This window comes from Xyrauchen texanus, chromosome 31 (assembly GCF_025860055.1).
Source record: "Xyrauchen texanus isolate HMW12.3.18 chromosome 31, RBS_HiC_50CHRs, whole genome shotgun sequence".
NCBI lineage: Eukaryota > Metazoa > Chordata > Actinopteri > Cypriniformes > Catostomidae > Xyrauchen > Xyrauchen texanus.
The window spans coordinates 20,823,861-20,851,728 of NC_068306.1; the positions used below are offsets into that span (position 1 = coordinate 20,823,861).

At 37.9% G+C, this 27,868-nt stretch overlaps 1 protein-coding gene across 2 annotated transcripts; it reads right to left on the bottom strand.

Annotated features, from left to right (window-relative positions):
* Positions 1-1,433: 1,433 nt before the first annotated feature.
* On the bottom strand, positions 1,434-27,767 carry LOC127625129 (cationic amino acid transporter 3-like). 2 transcript variants are annotated; one of them, XM_052100216.1, is made up of 12 exons: positions 27,651-27,767; positions 9,268-9,733; positions 8,992-9,153; positions 7,415-7,586; positions 7,089-7,207; positions 6,753-6,975; positions 6,374-6,513; positions 6,171-6,273; positions 5,338-5,564; positions 4,958-5,124; positions 3,676-3,784; positions 1,434-3,582 (listed from the first exon to the last, which is right to left on the bottom strand). In XM_052100216.1, the coding sequence occupies exons 2-12, from the start codon at positions 9,632-9,634 to the stop codon at positions 3,437-3,439; spliced, it is 1,935 nt and encodes a 644-aa protein (XP_051956176.1). In that variant the 5' UTR covers positions 9,635-9,733; positions 27,651-27,767; the 3' UTR covers positions 1,434-3,436. The 2 variants fall into 2 exon arrangements, with proteins under 2 accessions (XP_051956176.1, XP_051956177.1); XM_052100217.1 differs by having other exon boundaries at positions 27,703-27,750.
* Between the last annotated feature and the right edge of the window lie 101 nt (positions 27,768-27,868).

Genomic DNA, 27,868 nt, shown 5'->3' on the forward strand with positions numbered 1-27,868 from the left:
TAAAACGGAGTAAGAGGAACACATTCTCTGGCGCACAATCTAAAAATCACACACATACGCTTTAAATTAATGTTTATATCATAATGCCCAATACAATTATTCCAAAATATAGATTTTTTTTTTTATCTGTATACTCTTATGAGAGCTCATATACACCGGGTAAAAACAGCACTGTTAAGATCGTCAGAAGCCTCATGCTAAATCCAAAAACGCTTCAGTCATTCGAATCTTTCATCTTTTGTCGTTTAACAGTAACCAATAACAACATATACAGCCTTAAATGCCGTTGCATTCTGCACTTATAACACTAGAGGTCCCTACATACATACATCACGACCGGGTGGAAGGAGACCATTTTGGAATTTGCAGCAGCCAAAGGCTTATCATAGTGCACATCCAATGTGTTTTGAACTAGATAATGAAAATGATTCAAGTTTCACAGGCTCGCAGTTACCCTGTACACAGTTAGATCATTGTCTGAAAGACAATATGACTACTACAGTACAAGAGATTACAGCAGCAGCCACAGAAAAATTCAACCAGTATTAACAGTCCTGGGGCCAAGGCTGTATAACAACCTCTAACGGATGCTAAAGAAAGTCAAAACACTTTAGGGTTCCTTTAAGATGAACATTTGATATTATTATGAGAACTGAGATGAACTGAGGGGCAGTGTTGTATTCAAGACCACCTAAACCAAGTCAAGACAAAACCATTGTGTATCGAGACACATTAGCTACCTATGCATTTACTGTTTTTTTAGGGTGCTAGTTTCAATTGCTTGCCAGCTATTTGCCACCTAGCTAGGTGCGCAAGCTACCTAATTTAGTTAACATATATTGAGGAATGTAGCTAATGCGGTGTTGCAGTATTAGTATTAACCATCTTTATTCAACTCTCCTTTTCAAAGTTTTACAATCCACCTAAAATTATACAATTTTGTGCAAGCGTCGCATCTGGTTTTCTGGAGGACTCTTCCCCTAGAAACCATAATTATGTACAGAATATATCAAACAGTTATTCATTACTTAAGTCTTCTCTTTTCTGTCTTAAACAATACAGTACGTTTTTTTGTTGTTGTTTTTGAACCAAAAGGCGGCATGTATAATTGTGTGCAATTTGCTAACCACATAGCTAAATCTAGAAAATTGAACAAAGAATGCCAAACATAAGCAAAGCAGCCTATTTAAAATTTGACATTTTCATATAAGTGGTCTCCACTCTCTGCTGTCACATCTCTAGCTCTCTCACCCAAGTGAGGGAGTGTTACCACAGGATAAAGCATTTATGTCGGAACTAACATCGCTGTAACGTAACTTTATAGACATTAGGAACAACAATTTGTCCCCTCAATCTCTCACAAAGTTAACACCGCATTAGCTACATTCCTCAATATATGTTAACTAAATTAGGTAGCTTGCGCACCTAGCTAGGTGGCAAATAGCTGGCAAGCCACTGAAACTAGCACCCTTAAAAAAAAAAAAAAAAAAAAGTAAATACATAGGTAGCTAATGTGCATCACTAATACTTGCTAAATTTCTTAGGGTGAAGGGTGAAGATGAGTTTAGGTACAGATGCTGCTTTCCATTCAAATCGGATGTGAGAAATTCCACTTGATATCTCTGATTAATATCATGTAAATTAGGAACATTGACTCATCGATATTATTGAATAAAAGTGAATGTTTATCACTTATTTTGTACATCTTCCTGGGTGCCGACAAGATTGTGTGATGTCACACACCTACATCTCAGAGAAATCAGAGTTTAACAGTTTAGTATGACTTCAAGTGGTGTTCCATTGCACTTTTCCCAGTAGAAAGTTGGAAAATCCGATTTGAATGGAATGCAGAAAGAGGCAGAACTCTTTGTGGTTTAGGTCAGTTTACCCAACCTTTTTTCTGCCATGGCACACTTTTTACGATTAAAATAATCCCATGGCACACTACTATCCCACATAACCATCGTCGATAGTTTTCCTTTTCAAGAACATGTCCATATTTTCTGTCTGTCTTAGTAGCGTGAACACGTTTGAAATTCGGCTATGCAAAAAACGCAAGTAACATAGGCACGCTGTATAATGAGGTCACAGATTCCAAGAGCGCTACTTGGATAATGAAAAACCAACAAAATTGTGTTACAAATTGTCTTTTCCAATTTGTTCTTGCAAATTAAATTCTTGCAACAGCAATTAAAATGTATTATTTTTTATTTATTTACTGTATTTTCGGAAAATAAATTCTAAGTCGCACCGGGTTAAAATCGCGTTGTTGATAGAGAGAGAAAAAAAACACATGTTGCAATGACAGAGATTGGATACGGCAGGCATTAGGACCCGAGAGCAGCCGCCCGGCCTCCTTTCACTGGTTCAGATGTCAAACGCACTTTGTGAAGATTACAGTACCACAGAATCTACACATCATATCACTGTGTTTTTGGACTTGTTCAAAACAGGAGTATTTGCTTTTAGTAATCTTATTTAACAGTTTCTCATATTCACATTTTGTTTCATGAGAGAAACGAGACAAGTAAGCCACATTTATTCATAACACCTGTAACTATGCTGTGCACAAATAAACAGCTTTTAATCTTTGAGTAAAACAATATGCCTGTTGTATTCTATTCATTCGGTTCACTGACTGAATTTTTTTACTACAAGTGTGATGTGAAGCATCATTTTGTGGGCATGTGAGGAGTTGTTTGACAGCGGACTAGAGTTTGTTAGACCAATAATTTTATGATGGACAAAATATTTAAACTGGTTGCATAAAATACTTCGTAATGGAAAATATAATGAATTGGCAACTTTAAAACTCTTCTACAGTCTCTATGCCTTCATTAAAATACCAGGGAACATTTTTTTATTTATTTTGAGGAATTTGTTAATTTTCCACGGCACGCCTCACAATCTTTCACGGCACACTAGTGGGCACAGTGGTTGGGAAAAACTGGTTTAGGTAGCCAAATTGTATTACAGAAGATTTGTCTGACATCTTCACAGTTTCTTCTCCTGTCTCTCACATTCACTTTCTTGGAGTGCGTGTGGAGGGGGGCTGGGAGGTGTGACAGCCGTTAACAGTAACAAAAATTTCAAATTAGAAATGAGTCAAGTTATTGCTTGTATTTGAAGCAGGAAGTCTTCCATCCAATCACATTAATGATGTTAACAATTAAATCAGTCAATGCACAGGCAATTTAGTGATATCCCCGCAGTTGTGGTCTTGACCAGTCTTGAAATAAAATTCAGGGTCCTGGAAAATGCGATCGATTCCGAGACCTTCAAAAAGTGGTCTCAAGACCAAGACCGATCTTGAGTACTACAACACTGGTTGGGGGGGCATTAAATGAGCAAGAGTTACTTTTACATTAAATCTGCAGACTTCAACGGATGAATGTAGAACAGGAAGGCTAACTTGGCTAGCCCATCTGTCTTTTCATCAGGGAGAAATCCCCTCCAGCTCACTCTCATCTCTACCAAGATAGATAGGGCTTTTGCTCTTAAGTTGAGGCTCATATTTTAGGGTGGAGCTGTTCTTGGCCTCTGTGCTGTTCCGGATACCATAGCCGAAGTAGATTGCAAAACCTGAGGAGGAAAGGAGAGAAATGGGACATTTGGAACAAAGGAAACAAACAGCATGCCATCTCATTGAGTAGCTAAATTATCATATGTACTAACCGATGCCCATCCACACTGTGAAGCGACACCAGGTGGCAATGTCCAACTGCATCATGAGATAGATGTTGACAAAAATACTGAAAAGAGGCAGCCAAGGCAACAGAGGCACCTGCATACAAGATGATGTATCTTAGGGTGTATTCACACTTGTAGTTTTGTTCACTTGGTCCAGACCAAAAAAGAAAATGATACATTTAGTCCTGGTACGCGTAGCGTTCACACTGGCATTTTTAACACCAAACTTAGATACAAAACAAAAGGCATAAGGATAAGGTCACAACCTGATTGGATAGCTTTTATGACTTATGTTTTGCGAAGGAACTTGCCGAACATCCAAAACAATGCTGGCTGCTGGGCTAAATGCATGCATTGGTATTTTTACCAGCTGAGAACAAACAAAGAACTAATAAAATGTGTAAAAGGAGTCAAACCAGGAAATCCTCCATTGCACACACAAGCTGCAAGGATGGCTGACGGCGGTTCCGACACCTGTACCGAACTATAATGGGCAACATAGCTCCAATGATGAGAAAACCAGGTATGCTTGAGGTCAGTATTAAAGGCAAATTACTTCCTGTTATTGGCCTGTTTAGACATATGAAAGCAGCATGGACCAAAGATATGTCAAACCGCACCAGAGTTAGTTTGGAAGCGGACCGAACCCCACTATTCAGGGGCATGTTTGGTGCGCACCAAGGTTCAGATGGCAGCGTTCACACTTGTTCAAATGAACCGCACTAACAGAGCAATCGTACCAGAGTTAATTTTAATCTAACCAACCTTGCCATGTGTGAACTCACCCGTAGTTAACTATAAAAGGGTGGTTAGCATGGGCAGTTTGTCTCTGCTGGTAGATGCCATAAAGTAAACAATTATGGGACAAAAAACATCTTTTAAAAGTAGCCATTTACAATATAGCCAATATTTCATTAGCTGTTTTGCTAGTGCTCAATTTAAATGGATGTGTATTTTTAGCATGCAACAGATAAGAAACTATTTGAGATTAATGGACATGCAATGGATAGCTCTCTCTAGGCATTATTGGTACATTATTAAAAAAAAAGAAAACTCTTTTCTTAAACCGAGTTAGTCTCTTTGCATGCCAATTAACAAAGTGATAGCTTCTTTGGCTAGAAACTGAAAACAATTATTTGATACTGAGAGCTGCTTGTTTTATGAGCACATTTCATTTTACATCACTTATGGTCAAGCCAAGAGCAGATCCCAAAGTATTAAAGCATAATAAAAAGCCATCATCAATAGTAATCAGTACATCTAGTACCTTGAAGGCGAGCGCTTCCTTGCTCTCAGGCTGTCTGAAGATCACAATGACGCACAAGAAGCACAGCACAGCCAGAATGACACACATCGTCACCCACACAATCTCGCCATTCATGATGGCCTCCAGACGTACAGCTAAGACTACGCACAACACGGTCATCAGCACAGCTACACAGAAGAGAGGAAAAATAAATTAGTCCAGTAATTTTAACGGACTCCGGATCAGCAGTTTGTTTACAATCATTGCAACAAAATTACACACTGATTCTGCCAAAAACAGTATTGAGTCTACGAATTACAAATGGAATTAATATAAATAACAGTCAGTAATGTAAAACTTAGTGCTCATATGTTTTTCATCAAGTGAAAATTTTCACTTACAGATGACAGAGGTTGTAGCATAGACAATAGTGCCAGATGTTTCAGTCGGCGAGTCCTTAGAGGGAACCAGAAGGAGTTTCAGGGAGAACTTCTCTTTGCGGGGAGTGTCGTCCAGCTCTGTGCCATATTCATCACCACTGTCTCCACATACCGCCACTTTCTCCCCACCGACTAGTTCTACCAGTTTCTCAGTCTGACTGGAAGAGCTCAGGTTGCCTGGCTGATATCTACAGATATAAAGATGGGATAGTGCCAACTATATTGGATCTGACAGCAAACCTGCAACCAGTAAGCTTTCCTAGTCATTTCACATGTGAAGAGGCAAGTCAATAATAACATGGATCATTAAATTTTTAATATTACAGCACTCAATCTATTAATTAATTTCCATGACTTTTATAGTTATTTGCGATTACGAGAAAACATTTTTTTTTTTTAAGTATTTTTAGAAATTGCACTTTCTAGACCATTAAATATTTTAAAGCTGAGCATAACAAGAACATTTTAACTGTTATATAAAAATGTGTATAGATTTTTCCATAACCTTTTGAAAACTTTTATTTCATTTCCATGACTTTTACAGTCCTGGAAATCAAAATAACATATTATATTACTGTATATAAGAAACAAAAATGTCCTGTTAAATGCTAAATGTCACAGAGATGGTAGAAATAGTCTGTGAAAACAAAATAACATTTTTGGTGCAAGAAACCATGACTAACAAGTGGACCTAGAAAAAGAAAAAGTGACCCAAAAAGTGTCCAATATGGAATCCTAAAGCATTTTAGGTAGTTACTACTAGCAATGCCATTGTTTTTATAGGTCTGCCCTACCTAAGGATGAGAACACACACAGCCACCAGAGAGTAAGCCAGCAATGTCCCAATAGACATGAGGTCAACCAATGCAGCCAAATCAAAGAGAAAAGCCATGAGAGCTGAAAGGAGGACAAAATAAATAAACATGTTTTAAATCTTATCCAGCCATAACATATGAACAACTTAAGAGGTCTAATAAAAACAGAGAAAGTCTCTCACCTGCTACTATGCCAGACACAACGGTCGCCAACAATGGAGTTTTGGTTCTCTTGTTCATCCTGGAAAGTGAACGGAAGAGCAGTCCATCCTCTGCCATAGCGTAAATCACTCGAGGCATGGGGAACATGGAGCCCAGCAGACTAAAGAATAAGGAGATATTTTTGGCTTTTGTAAATCATTAATTACAATAGACATAAAAGCAGCATTACAAATAAACATGTAGATGCCCTTGTTTAAATAAAACCTTTTCAGATTAAATCATTAAGAATTATGAAATTTGAATACATAATTTTTTTATTGATAAAATTGACTATTTTCAATCAATGCCTATGAGGATCCCCATGTCGAGTAATTAATAATAATTACAACAAAAAAAAACCTTGTAGAGAGGGCGCAGAGTGAACCAACTGCTACAATATAGCGTGCTGGCGCCCAGCCCACGTAACTGAAAGCCTCAGGCAATGGACTCTGGGTGTTGAGCTTGTAGTAGGGCATCATGAGTGTAAGAGCGGCTGACACTCCAAAGTAAGCAAAGAAGCAAATGAGAAGAGATGCCACGATGCCCACAGGGATGGAACGCATTGGGTTTTTGGCTTCTTCACCTACAGGAAAAGAAACACTAAGTTTAAAAGTTTCACTAAGAAACACCTCGCAGATGGTTTTAGTAGAATTCTTTCTGTAATTAATCTATAATTGTGACATTTAAGAGACGCACTTGTTGTAGCAATGCAATCAAAGCCCACAAAGGCGTAGAAACATGTGGCAGCCCCAGACAAGATTCCTCCAGTGCCAAACGGAGCAAAACCACCACTTCCAAATGTGCTTTCTACCCGTCTGTGAAAACAAAATCATAGAGCCGTGTTAGACATGATCTTTTGACATGCCCTAGATATTAAGGGCCATGTGACATTAAACAACAAATTTGCATTAAATTACCTCTCCATGTCAAGAGATCATCTTAATAACACTTCTTCAGATGCAGCTTGTGGCAAAAACATTGAGTAGCAATATTATACGTTTTCTTTTCTCATAAAAACTCACTCTGGTTCGGTGATATTGGTATCATTGACGAAGTCCTGGTATGTGAGGTTCCAGTTCGCTGTATTGCCTTTGAAAAAGCCAGATATGATGACAAAGCCCAAAACTACCAGGTTGATCCCAGTGAAGATCTTGTTGACCAAAGCAGACTCACTTGCACCAAAAGCAAGCAGTCCTGGAGAGTAAATCACACATCTAAATGCAAAGTTTAAATATTCTCATAATTTAAGTTCTTCAAATGAATAGAAACAGCTGATAACACAAATTAAACATAATACATAGAAATAAATGTTTAGCAGGACACCGTTATTTTTAATAAAAGGGATAGTTCAACCAAAAATGAAAATTCTTTTGTGATTTACTCACTCTCCTGGCATCCCACATCTGTATGACTTTCTTTCTTCGCAGAACAGAAATAAAGATTTTTAGAAGAATATTTAATCTCTGTAGGTTTATACAATGCAAGTTAATGGGTTCCAAAATTCACAAGGCAGCATAAAAGTAATCCATAAGACTCCAGTGTTTTAATCCATATCTTCATACAAGATATGATAGGGTGATTAACAGATCCATTTTTTCCTTTTTGTTTTATCATAAATTCTCCTCTTCCCAGTAGGGGGCAATATGTATGAAGAATGTGAATCACCAGAAACAGAAGAAGAAGAATGGGAAAGCGAAATAGAAGATTGACTGAGCAAGGAGGAGAATTTATATGAAAAAAAAAGACTTAATTATTGATCTTTACACCCACACCTATCATATTGCTACTGAAGATATGAATTTAACTACCAGACCAGAGTTGTCTGGCGTACCTTTATTTTGCAGCTTCAAAATTGACACCCATTCACTTGCATTGTTTGGACATACAGAGCTGAGAAATTCTTCTAAAAATCTTTGTTTGTGTTCAGCAGATGAAAGAAGGTCATACATCTGGGATGGCATGAGGAAAATATGAGAGAATTTTCATTTTGGGGTGAACTAACCCTTTAAGTCAACTGTAACTTATTCAAAACTAAGTTATAAATACATCTTAGGGTATACAAAGTGGTTGATTATTTTGGTTATTCTGATACAGTAAATCATGAAGATTTGATCATTATTAAGGCCAAAACATACTTTATGCACATCAGATAACAAAGACGTCCCAGTTTCGCAAGCTCAATTTTGTGTGTTTTGAAAGTGTATCAGACTACAATTTATAACACAACGCAAGAATACATTGCATTCTCAACATTGCTGCAAGGGGTGATATTAGTGCCGATAAAAATCTACTTCTATGGTGAGTTTTCTCTTTCAAGCCAACTACGGTCATGGCGGAGCAACAGTTTGAAGAGAATAATGCTGAGAAAGTAAGGTAAATTCAATACTTAAACAACTTACCAAAATAAAAACATCCAGTTTAAATGGCATACACATTCGAAGTTTAATCTATTGCCCCCTTGAGTACTGAGATTTTTTACCACCATGGTTACGCAACAACGCACGTTAAGCAGGTTTAACCAGACCACATGCATTGGCCTAGTGCTCACACCTGCGTATGCACTCTTGCGAAAAGTATGCTTCAACCTTAGTTTGCTCACCAGTCAGTAGAAGGATGAGAATGAGGGCAAACAGGTCTGGATATTCGGCAAGAACCTTCCCAGGAACCTTCATAGCCATGGATGCCTTGAAAAAGCTAGAGATCTTCTGCTCAATCAAATTATCAAAAGTGGAGCTCCAAGCTCGTGCCACACTAGCTGTACCTATAACCGTAATTGTTACATTTAAAGTCACAAAGGATTTCTTTAAAATTAAAATTTGCTCTCTTTAATCACCTAGCAACTGAATGCCTTTTTCACAGTACTGGACACACTTACCTATCACATATGAGAGAATGAGGTTCCAACCAGTTATGAAGGCCCAGATCTCTCCCACCGTTACATAGCTGTACAAGTACGCTGACCCTGTCTTAGGCACTCGGGCTCCAAACTCTGCATAGCACAGTCCAGCCAGCATGGAGGAGAGTGCGGCCACGAGGAAACATAAGATGATAGCAGGACCAGCCTTCTCTCTTGCAACCTCCCCGGCTAGAACATACACTCCAGCTCCAAGTGTAGAGCCCACACCGAGTGCCACTAGATCCAGAGTGGACAGGCAGCGAGCAAAGCGTGTTTCCTCTCCAGAGCAATCCAGCACACGACGGCGAAGCAGCGCATGTCCAAAAGAGGCAATTTTGTCCACCATGGTTAAATGCAGAATGTGGTACTGAAGAGGTAAAAAAATCTGGAGAGGTTCTGGGTTGTTGTTGTTATAGTTACTAGTAACACTCCTTTGCTCAAATACCTATAAGAACACACAGAAGAGTAAGAAGAATTAGTTTAATTTGGGTGTGCGAGAGTAAGTTGCACAAGGCACCCCACAAAGCTGGGTTTCCTTGAACTGGTCTAGTCAGGGCCTGACTGAATTATTTCTGCTGTATCTATTTTAGTCACACCTTGCCAAATTTCAATGAATGTGCCATTTTGTAATTCTCTGAAATCTAACCTCAAAAGAAAATTACAGTGCTATAACAAAATAAAAATAAAAACAATGAGTTCTGTCTCTAACCTCTAGATTCCAGCCCTTTAATTAAATAGGACTTGGTTATGATCAGATAAAAAAGAATTAATCTAATATGCACTCAACCAGTAAAGGGGCATTCCTGGAGGACAAGTCAAGTAACATACTGTATTTCATGACATTGACTGTGCAGTCTTGTGCTGTTAACAACAAGGCTGTTGTATCAAATCTGACTTGCAAATATTTTGGCAAACAAAGAAAAACTTATATTAGGCAATTTCCACAAGTTTCGAAAGTATTTTTCCAATTCATATTTTCTATTAATCAAATCAACCAAGGTAAATCATAACATTATGAACTTTGATTCAGAGCAACAAATTTGAAAATATTCGAAAAAAAAAATCAAAAGTGCAAAAGGTGCAAGACACTGACTTTACATCTTTGGGGGAATTAACTACAATCCTATGAAACACTGACTACAAATGAAATACAATAAAAAAAAAATGGATCAACAATAATCAACTGATTTAAAGTTGTTAATTAAAAGTATATATAAAAATATTTTTTATTTTAATGAAAAATAAAATATTTTAATCAAAATATTTTGTATTTGTATTGCAAAATATTTAGACATATACAAATATAGCCTACAAATATTTTGACAGTGTAGGGAAACCATCTTGTTTTGGATCATTTGCGTCATTCACAGTGCATCATGGGAGTGGACGGTCACAGAAGTGTTTTGGTGCACTTTGCTGGCTATGTTGATTCTCTGGTTGGTGGGTATTGCAGTTATTCATCAAACATTCTGCTATTAAACAGTTTTATATAGTTAAAATAGCACAGAGGCTTCAACAGTAGTATAACAACCTTGGAGCTCAAGATAGGTTTGCATTTTAAGGTTTACAAGTTATTGTTAAAAATCTACTAATCTATGATGAAAATTAATTTTGCTCTATATTTACTCACTCAAACTACTTATCACAGGTGTTTGATTCCAAAGAACTTCAGCCAGCATATCAGGTCACATAGCCATGTTTGTGTCAGCAAGCAGTAGTAGGCGGATGTTGACTTTTAGTAGTGAGGAAGCAGTTCCTTACCTAGGTTATCACTTATACCTACAGGTGACGTTTATAGTGATGCTTGTTCCCAAATCATTATTTCTGTTTAGACTTGAGGGACGCAACTGAACCTCGAGTTCAGAAACTCAAAACAGTACACAACATTGGCAAAGGAAGCTGCAAAGTGGAATGTTCTTTTTGTTCAATCTACGTAATTTCTGCAAAAAACGCTTCCTTGTTTGGGCAATGAAGAAGTCAGAGGGCAGCGACCTGTCAACATGAGTATTTGTTTATTACTCTTCAGTGTCATACATAAACTTAAAACGGCACTCAGTGGCCAAGTAGTCACACACACAAATAATGAGTAATGGCTTCTTGTCGAGCACACACAGGTACCGACTCTCTCTGGTCTCTCTCTCTGTCACTTTTTATGCCTTCCTCCACAATCACTACAACAAGAAACAGGTGTTAGAGATAATGACAATAGGGTTGTGCCGATGGACGATATCATCGTCCATCGTGATGGCTGACCAACATCACAATGTCGAGCCACCATCGTGATGCCACGCCCCCTTTTGCGAGTCTTGCTAGTGTGACCCACTAATCCTAGTCTCTTCTTTAGTTAACCTAAAAACTTTGCAGGGATTGCTCTGTAAATTAAATTGAGAATATAACTAATGCATATATGCTATTTTAAATACTGTAGTATATGCCGGAGACGTGACGTGTTAGTCTGTGAAAATACCGTGTCAGGCAGGCTACACAAATATTGATCTTGACATTGTTAGCTTCTTGTCTTTTTTTTACATGTCTTACACTGTACATTTAGATTAAAATATTTTATGTTGTAGGCTACAAGAAAATAGCCTTTATTAATTAATTATTAGCAGTTGTAGTGTCTCAGAAAATCTTGCTCATTGTCACATAGCTCTTGTATACACTGAAGCGGCAGTTTAAGATAAACCCAGACCAGCGAACGTCAAATAACTTTTGTCTGGTTAATACTTTTAAAGAAAAATTTCCTTGGCCATAAATCCATAATGTCAAATCAAATGAAAGGAACAAGGTGAATATGAATAACACACATTTATTAAAACATAGAAGAACAACAAATAAAGAACTAGAAAACGGAACAACACTCAGACCGAAACTCGGCAGTAACATTTCACTTATAATTAGCAGCACAATTAACTTCAGCACAGGCTACAAAATAAATTATGTTATTGAAATATTGTAAAGTGGTCATATGAACTACACAAATGAACGTTTAAAAAATAATATTCAAAATCGAATAGCTCCGCAACGGATGGCGAAAAATGCGTAAAGAAGTCTAATATCTTTCACCATAGACCATGTTTAAATTTCGATGTTTCTGGCCAGAAATACCAACATATTCACTTTATCTGGTTTTAATAAGCTGCGGATTGGAGTAACTACACTACCTGCTGTGCTGAAGACCCGCTCTGATGGAGTACTGGTAGCACATATGCAGATATTTCCGTGCTAATCTTGCCATGAACGGAAACCTTTTGTCGTTCGTTTTCCACCAAGTCAGCGGGTCCTCTTCCCCATCAATGGCCATTTCCTGCAGGTACATGGTCATTTCTGCCTCGACCTTTTGCTCATCAGTGAGCGTGGCTGTGGCTGCTCTCTTCGCAAGAAGGCTGCCCAAAGACGACTTTTTTTCTTAGGCGCAATATATTAAAAAGCCCGGATGAGTAGGCTACTAATTAGTTGGGCTAGTAAAATAACGAAATTATAGTTTTTCAGTAGAAAAAAATATCTATGTAAAGAGATATATTAAAATAAAAAGTGCTTAAAAGTGCACAACTCTTCTTAAGTGGAAGAAATATTTTTCCCCCTTACGTGCAACCTATTGGAAAGCGCGGATGAGTCAGTTGGGATAGTAAAATAACGAAATGTTAGTTTTTAAGTGGAAAATAGCATTTATGTAAAGAGATATATTAAAATAAAAAGTGCACAACTCTTCTTAAGTGAAAGCTAAAAAAAAAAAATGCTTCACCTGTCGTGCAACCTACTGATAAATCGCCGACGATGGGTTGGGTTAGTAAAATAACGAAATGATAATTTTTCATATAATTTTTGAAAATTACTCAGGAGTACCTCAGCAACACTTCATGCTGAGATTTTGCAAAGGGGCACTGCTTCTGGATATCGCATTGCATAGTCCACCAGAACTTGTACAAAGCGATATCTGTGTGTGGACCATTCTAATGGCCTGACGAGGTCCATGCCAATTCTTTCAAAGGGGACCTCAATTAGCGAAAGGGGGCACAATGGTGCTTTGGGGGTGGCCTGTGGATTCACCAACTGACATTCATGGCATGTTGCGCACCACTTGCAAACGTTTCTGTGAATGCCCGGGCAAAAAAAAAAAACCGCCATTATTCTGTTGTTTTTTGTGACCTAGATGGCCAGCCATTGGATTATTGTGAGCCGTCTGGAAGAGGACTTCCCGACAGCTCTTTGGTACTAATAATTGTATTTGTATAATTGTAAGAAATGTATTTTCTTTTGTTCGAGTGTCCTGCCTCACTCAATATAACCCATCTTTGATAATTGAAAAATATGTGCGATGCCAGGCCAGGCAACTTTTGACCAATCGCTTGCTCTCAATTGGTCAAACCAGTGTTTGAGAGACTCGTCACATGACTGCTCAAGAGGGAAATCCCCTGAGGATGGGAACTCTCTCTCCTGTGCCATTGAGATGCAGGGGAGGGAGATGTGTTTCCGGGCTGTCAACCGGAAACACCGCCATGTGACCCAGGACCCAGGTAGGCTTCAGGACTGTAACCTGGCCCCATTTTGACGAGGGTCACCGGCGATGTGGGCTCCAGGGTTGCAGCTGCAGCCCTCTCTCGGTCTATCAGGCTCCGGAATGCCTGTCGGTCTTCTGCTTGAGCCTGGAGCAGGAAATGCTGCTCCTGGCATAACTCCATGAGGGCATGGTGTTGTGTTTGCTGGATGTTGGCAAGGGGCTTGATGATTTGGCCAGGTTTCGGCACCACTGTAACAAGTTCGTTGTTTGGGCAATGAAGGAGTCAGGAGGCAGCGAACGGTCAATGTGAGTATTTGTTTATTACTGTGACGAGGAGGATCGTGTGGCCGGGCTGTGAGTGTGTGTGCCTGGTGCGGAGTGGCCCAATCAGCGGGAGAGAGATAAGAGGGGGAAGGAGAGGGAGACGCACACAGAGCTGTGTATGTGTTTGTGGTCAACATCTGTTATGTTCCAGTTTGATGTTGTTATAAATAAAGTCTTGAGTGCTGATCCAGCTCCCACCTCCCCCTTTCCCAAACCAGTTACACTGGTGCCGAAATCCGGGACTTGAGGAAGATGCGCCGTCAGAGAGCCCTTGCCGCTGACAGAGGTTTAAATCGGGGGAGCTTGCTGACATTTGCCGGGTATTGGAGGAACTGCTTCTGATCACTATTCAATTCCATTTTATTTGTTTAGCGCTTTTCACAACACACATCTTTTCAAAGCAGCTTTACAGCAGATCAGGCATTAACAGACGATAAAACTGTAATGTCTATAATGTTGATGAATCATTGTTGTGTAATTAGATAAAATACGATTGTTAATAGTGTTTAAAAATAAGTAATTATATAATAATTGTATTAATAACCCCAGTGAGCAAGCTGAAGGTGACTGTAGCAAGGAACAAAAAACTCCATAAGACGTTGATTAAATGGAGAAAAATTATCTTGGGAGATAACAAACTCACTGTGGGGGTCAGTTCCCCTCTGGCTAACATCATGAATATAATGTAAATATTACTTATGTATATGTGGCAGGGCGGAGGGTGGGGCCAGGTCATGATCATACACAACCGGTACCTTATCAGGCTAATCAAGCCTCAGAGAGGGATAAGGGCCAACAGCGGAGGATTGTGTGGGAGAGAGAGATAGTTTACGGATATGTCCGTCATGTGTGCGTTTGTCTGTTAAGTTTATCATTAAAACTATTTATATTGTCAAGCCGGTTCTCGCCTCCTCCTTTCCATTGACTGCTTTACAGTATAGTTAAAGTCATGGTTTAAAATTATTAAACTAAGTAAGTGTTAAGGGTCAGTGTTTAAACATCAATTTTGTTTGAATTGTAAGATTAATGACCAATGTCTTTGAAGTCCATCCTGTATTAACTGCAGAAGTTCACATAGATGCAATTGTCCTTGTTAATTTGCTGACGAAGGCTTTTGTTGGCAATTTTGTTAGTCTATGCATTCCATTTCAAGATCGCAGTCCATCAATAGACCGAGGTGATGCAGGCAGAGATCAGGGATGTGAAACGCAGTTCAACCTGGCCGGTAATTTCGGTGAGGTGCGGTCCATCCTAAATCCAAGGTTCAGACAATGGCATATGAAGTATCCCATGTCTTATGGTTGGATATGGCATCAATTCATCCTCTGAAGTCCATCATAATAGACTGAAGTGATGTTTGGCTGGCACCGGCTGCATTTAGTAATCATCATTCAGCGACATGTAGCAGTGGAGTCCAACACGAAGCAGGAATGGTGCTGGATCAGCCGGTTCTGGTGACCTCAGGATAGCAGTCCCAAGGTTCAGACAGGGCAACAAATGAAACAATACAAGTAGAGGTCGACCGATATGAGTTTTTTTCAGGCCAATGCCGATCTTTTGAAATCCGGGTCGGCCAATGGCCGATAAACGCTGCCGATTTATTTTGGTCGATATGTGCTTGTTTTTAACCTCTTATTTTAACCTTTTATTTGAAAGATAAAATGTAACACAAATAATTACTTAAGATAGACAACATTTCTCAACAAAAACATTTATTGAACACTTGACCAATCTGCACTTGTACACTTAAATTAAAAATGTATAATGTAAAAACATATTGTATAAATAATGTATAACAAATATATTAAATAAACAAAGTAGGTGTTACGAACTGCTCCGAGACACGAAGGTTGAGATCCAAATGCAGCTTTAATTAAGGGGCAATCCAGACACGTAATCCAATATTCAGAGCATCCAAGAGAAGCACAGGCATAACTAGGGATGGGAATCGTTAAGGTTTTAATGGTATTACTACTCTTACCGATACTGCTTATCGATCCGGTACTTTAACGGTATTCTTAACGGTTCTTTTTGTTATATATACACACACATTTTAAACAAAGATAAACAAAAGATAAACAATTACACAAAGATAAACATTATATAGGCACAGTGATTTAATTTCAGGAAGGTCTACTAACATTACTGTTCAGGTGTGGTCTAAAAAGAAATTAATAAAGTAATCAATTGTAAAATAACACTGCATAGTTTATCATAGATAGATTAATGCAGATTAATACTCATTAATGCAGAAGTTATTCATTCAAGAGCTGTAAGTGATTTTGTCTTTGCCATTTGTTGTTTGATTCACAGTAATGGCTCAATCGTCAGCATGTTTATTGGACTGCTTCCCCTCTAAAACCGAGTGCAGATCTAATAGGCTCCTGATGCACCATATTTTCTCCCAACTATTTCCATAACTACGTTCATTTAAGACATAAACTGTGTTTAAGTGAATCTCCAAGCCGGTCAGTTTTACATATTTTTGTGTATAGTTGATCGTTTAGACGCGCACATGAAACCCAAAGTAGCCTATACTTTGCTTGTCTCGTTGCGGTCTGTTTCGGAGCGCGCGCCGCCTTAGGAACGGTATCTCTTGCGCTCCTTTTATTATTAAACACGTCCCGCAATTTAGCAACAGTAATAATCGGCTTGATATACTTGGATATTGGCCGATGCCGATTATGTTAAAAAAAAAAAAAAAAATCGGCCGACCTCTAAATATAACCATAGATGTCATTACATTTATTGCAGAGGCACTAGAGGGTGGAGAAGAGCTCACCACCATCTGCCGGGAGGTGGAACAGTCACTGACATCTGCAGTAAGGCTGAGGAGCTAGCTGCCGTCTGCCAGGAGGTCAGGTTCAGTTTCAACGGCCAGTGTCACAGAGGACCCAGCTGGCCGTGGACCAAATGACCCTCCTAACTAACCCTCCTTTCCGGAACCCCATTACAATTACTCTTCAGCGTCGTACATAAACAAACAAAACGGCATTCAGTGGCAAAGTAGTCACACACACACACACACACACACACACACACACACACACACACACACACACACACACACACACACACACACACACACACACACACACACACACACACACTCTCTCGGTCACTCTTACGTCAGGTGTGCATTTTTATATCTCCCTCCATTATCACTACAACAAGAAACATGTGTTAGAGGTAATGACAACACAGGTGACGAGCCTTACCACTCTCTCTCTCTCCCGCAGACTGACACACACGACCCCCACATCACCACAATGCTCTAAAAATATGTTTTGACTTCCGGTCCCATGACAAAGTTCTACGACCATGCGTGAAAACTGGTACAATGAAATTACAGTCAATTGCTAAAAATGGCTTAATAAAAGTTATGGAAATGCTCGCATAACATTCCATGTCCACAGATAAAAGAGAGGTTTCACAAAGAGGACAGAGGGAGAGAATTTAAAACATCCCTGTCATTCAGCATACAATAGAGAGGGTGAAATGGACTCTTTATCTGCAAGGTGGTTTGTTTCACTTGGCACAGCAACTGGCAAGATTCTTAAAGAGTTTAATCAAGCTCCATCCGGGTAAGGGCTCAGAATTTTAAAACTTTTGTATGTGTTGGCCTTACACAACACATACAATGACTGCATTCTTTCGCTACTCTCTGGCTTTGTCCGACATGGTGAATACACATAAAACATGTTAATGAGGAACCATAAACAGTTATGTAAATAAAAACTCTCTCACCAAGAGCAGGACTGACATATCTAGCTCTCAAAAGGGTGTGGAATTTTGCCTGCCTTTGCAGGTTGGCGCCCGAAACACTTGTGGTGGGTTGAATTTGGAAAAGGTTGCTGAGTGCATAGATATCAGTTGCCTTGAGAATGTTTCCTCTGTGTGAAGCCTCCCAGTCTTATCGCCCAGCATGTCTGCTGCTCTCAGGAGTTAGTTTTCTTACTGGGGCATACATGTACAGATCTGCAATAGACCAAAGTGAGGCCAGATGTACAAATCTCTTCCTTCTGGTCTTCACAAGGATGGCTGGGTGACACGTAGGTGAAATTAAATCTGTAAATAGTTTGATCTGGTCATGAGAAATACATGAATGTCATGACGTCTGTTATATCGTATCCTAAGAAAACTCACACCAACAAGACCAACACATCTTTGCTGTAACAAACGGACTTCAGCTTGGTTGTACTTGCTTTTTAGTGCTTGGGGATGAACTTTAGGCATGCAGACTAGAGACAATGTTGAAGTCAGACGACACGGACAAATATCCATAATTACTTTGATGAGGAAGGATCAAGTATATTAATGATTCAAGTAACCTGTTCACGAATGCATGAGATGGTGGTGTTGTGGAGTGACTCATTGGGCTTTTCTCAAAATAAATACCTCAATTGATACTAGGAGGATTACATAAAGACCTGCCAACCCGTTAACCTTCTTAACGGGAGAGAGGACTTCTGTTGGTTTACATTAGTTCTTGTTTTTGTTTTGTTTCTATTTTCTGCAAATTGCTTTTTGTACAATTGCAACTAAGGTAACATGTATCCAATATCTGAACTCTTAAGACATTTAAAACAAACACTGCATAAAAGTTTAAATTAGTACAATTTCCCTGATACAATTAAACTTGGGATTAGGGCTGCATGATTTGGGGAAAATGTCATATTGGGATTATTGAGGCTAATATTGCGATATGCGATATAATAAACAAATGGTAACATGAGTCAACTTGCTTGGTTATCAAGGAAAATGCACAAATAGATTACAGATAATGCTGAAATGTGTATTTCTCAACTCAAACATACAAACTAGCAACAACAAGAACAATAAATGCAGTGTTTTCAAATTAAAATATTCTTTGCAATAAATAAGAACATACACATTTTCATGAAGATAAGATTGTCCAAACAAACAGGGACATGTAATCAGGATGTAAAATGTACTTTCTATAAACTCTTTTGAAAAAGGAAACTGGATATAAAAGTGTGGTTCACTCAAACCACTAAAACTGTTCTTGCTGTTGTGTGTTTTTTTTTTTTAAATGACCAACTGGTATTTCCAAATCCTCTTTCTAAAAAGTTCTACTTCTCACTGGTACCTCTTGTCCAGTGTGTGGATCATTTTCTGAAATCCCACTTTGCTAACGGTGCATCATGTCTCTTTATATCTCTGTGAAGACTTGTCATATGGCGTGACACTCGCAAACACATCTGTAATTGTGCTTTGTTTTGTTAACTGGGCTTTTTAATGTAGTTTTAGTTAGAGATGCACAGATCGACCGGCCAGGGACCGGAATTAGCCAATTTTCTGGTCAGCCTCACGTCTTTCCGATTCCAAGCCGGTCTGTTTTGTTGCCATCGGCGCAGGCAATAACGTCACAGCCGCATGTAAACATGTAATTGGCGTGAAAGATCATCACTGTGAAGAATACATAAAGTTCGAAAAGTGTAATAATTGTAAGGCCAAAGTAAACCGCGGGGGAACCACCACAATAACTTTCAGATCAACAAACCTAATCAGACATTTATAACACAATCACCCAGCTGAAAATGCCCATTTTAAAAAAGAAGCTAAAAAGGGAAAGCGGCTAAAGCTAGCCAGAGCTCAGAGCCAGCCACAAGTCAGCAGCCTCTCCTATCATTCCTTGTAATGAGCGGCGAAAAGACCAAAGCAATTACAAGGAAAATTATGGAATTCATGGCCCTGGATGACCAGCTGTTCTCCATAGTTGAGGACAGAGGGTTCAGAAATCTGATAAATTTCCTCGATACAGAGTAGGAGGTACTTTGACGTCTCGTTGCCCGAGTTGTTTAATCTCGTGTCATGTCACACACGCAGCCTGTTATCGGTCAACGTTTGGGTACACAAATCCGGGAGAGGGGAAGTGGGGTGCTGGATGGCAGAGGCAGGCTAAATACTATAGAAATTGTGCCGTTGTGATTTAATGTGCTGAGTAACGTAATTTTTCCCACCGTGTCCGATATTAAAATCAGTGCGACACACATTGCAAAAGGCGTGGGCATTGTCGATATGGCTTCGGGATATGAAATTAAATTCTTCCATCCAGCTGTTGTTAAGTTGAGTCTTCTCCTCCCATCTCTACCAGTGATGCTTGATTCAACATCCCGCGTCTACTGCGCAGATATCAACAGCGCAACTGGGTTTTAGGTTGCAGTCATAAATTATTTTTAATGTGTATGATGTGTCGATTGTGAGAGTAGGATGCGTTTCATTCAAGATCTGGCAACTGGACCACCTTGGAATAATATATTGATGTGATTATTCATATAACGTGGTTTGGGCCATACAAATTATGGGAGTTTTTTGGGAGAAATAACAAAAACAGGAGACTAAGGGGAAAACGGGAGTGTTGACAGGTACAAGCCGTTCCCGAAGCAGTGCTCAGTTTTACAACTGATATTTGGACATCTAACGTAAGTTGAGCGTATTGGACAGTTCAGTTTTTCGGATCTTTGGAATTGTTTTGTTAGACGAGTAATAAAGAGAAAAGGGTCCATTTATAAAAATAGTGGATAATGACATTTGTTATATAAAGCAACTCATTTGCAGTTAATTGTTATTTCTACCTCTTTCCAGTCACAGAGCACTTTATTTTGAGAGTTGTTAAAGAGAGAGAAGATCCTGTAACTTAGTGCAGTTTGGGGGAAATTATAATGTTTAATAATTTATTTTATTATGAAAATAAAATGTTGCATTGAAGAAAGGTAGATTTTGTTTGTATATGCGGTCAATAATAGTTCTTAGAAAGAAAATCTGAATAAATAAATAAATAAATAAATAAAAAATTGGTATCGGCTGGTCACATTTGCAAAAAAATCAGCCAAGAAAATTGCAATCAGTGCAGCTCTAGTTTTAGTCAATGAAAACCGTTAACATTTTAGTCATATTTTAGTAACATATAGTCATATTGATATTTTAGCCACTGAACACTGGAAACAATTTAGCCATAAGAGTATTATTGATAAGCATTTGTCAATCTTGTCTATCCAAAACCAATATATATATCGTTTATATATACTGTTGTCATTTTAGTGTTATTGTTCAAATAAGATTGATCTTATCATGATGATCTCATCAACGATAATACAGGTTGCAAGCTGCAGACAGCGGGGGTGAGAGACAAGCGTCTCCGTGTTAGAGTGCGCATCACACGGCAGAACTTTATATCTCTCCCGGTCTCGACTCCCGCTCAGATGGTGTCTGTTCCGCGACTGGTTGAAGCGGCTCTGCCTCTGACCGCACCGAGAATGACAGTTTTGGAGTTTGTGTTTATTTACATGGCACCCTGCCGTATTATATGAACTTTAAGGATGAAATAAAGATATATCGCCAAGCTATGATCCGTGTTATTTTTTCTGGCCACCAGTTCAACGTCGGTCTGCTCGGCATCTATTTCCACGCTGAACACCGGAAACTCACATGACCACACGTGCCACTCCCTAAACTGAGACTGACTGGTCATCTTTTTATTAGCGGTGTAGAAAATGGGCAAACAGCTCTCAGAGAGAATGGGCTGTCATGTCCACACATGCACTTATTTATTTCATATAATTGCACAGGCTGACATCGCGATTGCGATATGATTAATCGTGCAGCACTACTTGGGATATATTGTAAACAGGTTCTGGGACCACAATTGAGGGTAGTTTGATCCCTTGAGAAACATTAAAAGGCATATTCAGACTTATTACAGTAATTCCTTGACAGGATTTGATAAATTCTTGCAGGAACACCCATTGTCAGAACTGTTCTTCTTTTGATACTTGGGTCATTGAAAAATAAGTTTGTCCAAGATTATAATTTTTTTTTTAAAAGCTAGTTTGTAGCACGTGTCAAGCTCGTGTATATATATATATATATAATATCTTCGGGTCCAATTTGATTTTCATAAACTTTAAAACATTTATAGCATTTTCCACAAAAAATATTTAATGATAGGGTTGCCACGGTGTATGGGGTTACCGCTTTTACTCTGTACAAGGGACAACACCGTTGTGAAATTTTATACTGGGTAAAATATTATGAACGGAACTTCCAATGTCAATTCAATAGCCTAACGAATAGAATAGCCTTAAATAAAGAATAGTTGCCTAATGAAGAGTTTGTGACCCATGATAAATGAACCTAAATAACGCACCAGATTTTTAGTTTTTAACCAACATATCAAATTACACAGGCAGCAGAGTACGCACACTGACAGAAGACATTTAATTGCAGGTAGCATGTGCATGGTGGGTAACTGTGAGACATCTCTAATTTGGAATGATACAAGAAATGCTGTTAGACAAAGACATGCGCTTGAAGAAACACACTTTATTATATTTTTAAAACAGATGACAGAAAAAAAACATTTGTACCCATTTCTGACGCACTGTTTTTTCGGAGGCATGCAGTCTCGTTGAACACGTGTATGTTAAGGGTTCTCACTCTTTTGTTGTTTCAGTATTCAGAATGGTTTTTTTTTTGCAAGAATATTATGGTCAATGAGAATGCTGGAAATGACTTCAGACAATTTCAGCTCAGGAGGTGCTCAGAGTTCAGTTTGCTTAATTTTCTACAGAGCAGTTCGTTGTGAGCGCAACTCTGCAGGGTCACTTTATATATAGCCTATACATCTGTGATAAAATCATAAAATAATACAAGAACACCCCGAACCAATATTTATATTTTAGGGATTACCATCATCATCATTATAACTAATATGTTTACATAATTGTTTTTATATCTTAATTTGTATTAATAATTTTCCACCTGTTGTCATAGACGGATACTTGCGTGATGGTAAATGGAAAGGTGGTTATATTATATACCTTGAGTTGAGTTGTTTCATTTTTGAATGAAAAGGCAATATGTATTTCTTCCTTTATTTTACAGTTAAATAATAAGAAGCACTTTGTTCTTACGTGAACTGCCTACCTCTTTGCACTTTAATAAAAAAAGACTGTGGTATTTGGCATATTTGTTTTTGCAGTAGTTTTTGGGGGGTTATTTTTCCTGTAAAGATATCGAGATATATATCGTATATCGAGATATAGCAAAATATATCGAGATATATTTTTTGCTCCATATCGTCCAGCCCTAGTTATATATGTTTTTGTTTTTTTTACCACTTGTTATTTTAATTGCTTTTTCTTTTAGTTTGAAGTGCAGTTTGAATTTAGAAATGTCTTTGGTGTTAGTTTTTAATTTTTTAAATAAATAAAGTTTTCAATTCACAATCACTAAAGCAAGAATATTCACTGGTCCCTCAGCCAGGGGTTTGAAAATGTAATTGGATATTATGATTAGAAACAACACTGAATAAGATATTTAGCTTTTTCAGAGAATGTATTTTTAACATGTGTATTTTGTCTTACTGTACTGGCAGAGTTTTTATAGTCAAAAAAAGATCTACCAGTGTTGTAGAAGTAATCCAAAGTATTTAGAATATGTTACTGACCTTGAGTAATCTAACAAAATGCATTACAAATGACATTTTACAGCATGTATTATGTAATCTGTAGTGGAATATATTTCAAAGGTAACACTCCCAACCCTGCTAATAGTGTACCTATGCAATAAACGAAATTCTCTGCAACAGAAATTTAAAACTGCATTGGGCAGGGGAGGCGGCTATTGACATAATGATAATTATTTTGTGTTACGTATGGTAGTCAAATAAAGAAATGCCTCCATTGCCATCTTTAACAGCAATGATGATCTACTTTTTCATCATGTTATTGCAACAAGATCTACCATGTACAATACAGGCTATACATTTTCACAATTCCAAAATTTAAGTAGTTGGATGTGAAATTTGATGATTCTCAATGTCAGCTTCAAAATCATAACAAATAACACTAACTAATATGTTAAATGGTTTCAAGTTCTTAAGTAATAATTCATGACTAGTGGTGTAGTGGACTAAAGCACATAACCGGTAATCAGAAGGTCAATGGTTCGATCCCCACAGCCACCACCATTGTGTCCTTGAGCAAGGCACTTAACTCCAGGTTGCTCTGGGGGGATTGTCCCTGTAATAAGTGCACTGTAAGTCGCTTTGGATAAAAGCATCTGCCAAATGCATAAATGTCAATGTAGAAATAGATTGAAAATAACAGAACAAAAACATTAAGAAAATTCTGTGCTTTATTACAGCTTTAACAGTTTTTAACAGCAGTGTGAAACTTCTTTTGTTTAATGGTCACTGTATTGTGATATATTTTTGGTGAAGGACTTTTATTTTGGGAATTGAGTCGTCATGGAGGATGATGTAATGGGGAGCGGGAAGAGAGAGGAAGAGGAGGAGTTAAGGTAGCGACAGAACGTGAAGTGTGGTGTCTCTGCTCTCCATTTAAGATTTTCTTTTATAACACTGCTTAATAAAAGTTGGTAGCCGTCAATAGTGGAGTCCATCGTCTTCATTGATACTGATCAATCTACGGACAGCTAAACCCCACGCCTTACAGCAGTATCAAGAAATGCATCACAAAACTACTTCTAGTAATCACTGAATGATTATAATACAGGAATACTTTTAAAAGCTACTTAAGTTACTCAGTCAAGAGCAGTGTGTGTTTTCTCGTTTTCATGGTTGTTTGATTATGATATGACACACTAGACAGCAGTAGGTCTATTTGCATACATTTATACATATAAGCATACATTATAACTTAAAAATTAGCTTTTTACTCCACGGTTTACGTTCACTTTAGACATTTAGATCACTCTCTGTGTTTACATGAATATCTCACCAAGACGGTCATTTTAGCAGAATTTTGAAATGTATTTGACCATTCAGACACACGTTAGCACGGGCATTTTCAGAACACACACACATACACCGCCTGTCAATCAAACAGGTTATTTTTTTGTTATCGACGTTTTAATCAATCTGCTTGTCTGTCCGAGCAAGTAAACTTCTCTTTCACTTGCCCCTTCAAAAACCCACTTGTCCCAGACAAGAGTTAATGTCGAGCTCTCCATCTGGGATGGAATAAGGGTGAGTAAATGAGAGAATTTTCATTTTTGGGTGATCTATCCCTTTAAACCACAGAAAACAAAATATCATAATAAGTTTAAACTCAGTAATTGAAAACATGTTCATCCTCAAAGTTGTACTTGAGCGAGCAAAAAAAAAAAAAATTGAATTGGGTTTCTGATACATTTTATGAATTACTTTAATAACAAAAAAAAGGAGCATCACATCACTGACCTGCTTAATAACTCTATAATTTATTTATCTCAGAGGCTGAGAAAACAAGTATGGCATGATGAGATCTGTGGGCACACTGACATTTAATATTCTGCATGCAGTGATTATAAACATAGGGCATAGACATCTTCTCATATCAAACAATGAGATATGCTGTTGAGAAGGAGATACTATCAAACTGTTTTGAGACCTTTAGGACTTCTGGTCCCATATTACAGGTAAGAAATCAGCATGAGACAATCATTCTTCAAGCACTAAACTGTTCATGGTTATGAAATGGTCTTGTACAGTCAGGCGGCACATACCGCTGTGAATGAACCAACTCCTCCAATAGCTGGCATGGTGCCGTTATACTGTCCCTTTCAAAAGGGCTCCAAAGACTGTGCCACAAGACAGAGATGCCTTGTTTGCATCATCTGACTGCAAACAGTGTGGCAACACCAAAAAAATGTGGGTTGGGTAATACAAATACAAATTCACTAAATTAATGTCATGGATGAATCAGGTACAAATGTGACATCACAATCAAACAGAACCTTTTGTTACAGGTGTAAGATTTGGTCAGTCTGAACTGGTTTCAGTCAGTTCTGGGCTGATGCAACACTTACAGCAGCGACTAGGAACGGGCAGTACCACTTATTTTGTTTTTGACCCAATACAAAGTACTTTTAAGCCAATATCGATAACAATACCGATACAACTATTAAATTGAATTTTTACAAATTATTTGGATAAAATGTGTAACTTTATTATTCCTTAATTTTTTTTTATATATTTATGGGCCTTAACAGAAAATTATTAGGCTGCATTATTTACCCTTTAAAATTTAGTTTGTATCAGTCACATATAAAACTTAAAAAAATGAAATGGTTAAATGGTTACAATTACTAAAACCAAGTTACAGTAATGCTGTAGTAAAACCATGGTTAATTGTATCAAAACCTTGGTTACTTCCAAAAAGAAAAACATGGTTACTACAGTCGAGTTTACTATGTTTAATACTATATTACTACAGTAAATCCATGGTAAGTTTTATAAGGGTATAATTTATTAACGAGGATAAAATATCATTATCAATGTTTTATCAACTCTGAATTTAAATAAGCCTGTAAAAATTGTCAAACAAGTCCATTAATAAATGTCATATCTAGATTTGTCATTACTTAGTGTGAATAACTCCAGACGCTGTTTTCTGTCATTAACTCTGGAAAGCACTGCTCCCACTTTGAACAAGAGCTATGACTGAAAGGGTGAGCAATGTATGACTGCTAGTGTATTTTAGCATTTCTGCACGTCAACAATTAGCGGAAGAAAAAAAAAAGTTCCAGTGCCATGCAACAATTCGCTAATATAATATTTTTTCCCAATACGAATCTTAAGTGAATCATTAATATTCATGTAATCTAAATAATACGATCATTTGTTAAAAAAATACAAATAAAATCAGAATCTATATTTTTATGCGAGGAACGATATTCTTGATACCTTATCAGAATAGATAAGTATCGATACTTTAGTATCGATCCGCCCATCCCTAGTAGCTTCCGGGGCAGTAACGTAGCCTACATTCAAAATATGCTGAGCGGGAATTCGCGTGAATGAATTAAACACGTCGAAAAAATACCTGTAAAAAACGAAATTAAATTATATAAATGTAAGAAACGAAAACGATGCACGAAATGTAAGCAGGTATTTAAATAAACTTTATTTATCGTAAGACATGTTCTACAAAGCTCGGTACAACACACATACGGTTTACTTCACTGAAAAATAACCATGCCAAATTACAGAATATATAAAACCGATATCTGTTTTGTCACCCATATATTTAAGAATATGTAATTAAGTATAATTGTTAAAACTGAAATAGAATAAGTTCCGATTAAACAAAATATATCAAAGCTATTCGTACAGTCAGTAGGTTTTGAATATTTATAATAATTTCTGGCGCCATTTACAGATGGACATATAGCCACTTATTGGATAAGATAAATGGTGAATTAAAGAGGACAGTGATAGCTGATGCACATGTACATTTTTCCTTCTGTTGACAAGAGTGCACTCATTTATTTGAACAATTTACATCTACATTATTTTGACATGAAAATACTAATAGAGACTTGCAAATATTGAAGGCTGACATGAATTCGGAGCTTTATATTCATTTTAGAATATGATCACATGCACGAGTTCGATTGCATCAGACGTTTGACCGTAAAGTACAATGGAATATCCGAGCAGCATGGTTGACAGATAAGAACAAACCTTACACAAAGCCAATGTGACACATGGCAAAGAGTGAAATGTTACCTTCAGAGGAGGCTTTTGGAAAGACGTTGATATCCTCAGATTGTTTTATTACCTTGTCTCCCGGCGACAGTGTGTGCAAGTGATTAATCCGAGGATCCGGTGTCTAGTCTACGGCTGGGTGCTATGTAGGAGGTGTCCTTTGAAGGATGTATATGCAGTCCAGGCGCCATGGGCGGCCTGGCCCGCCCTGTGAGTCACTAGTGCCCGCCCTGGACGAT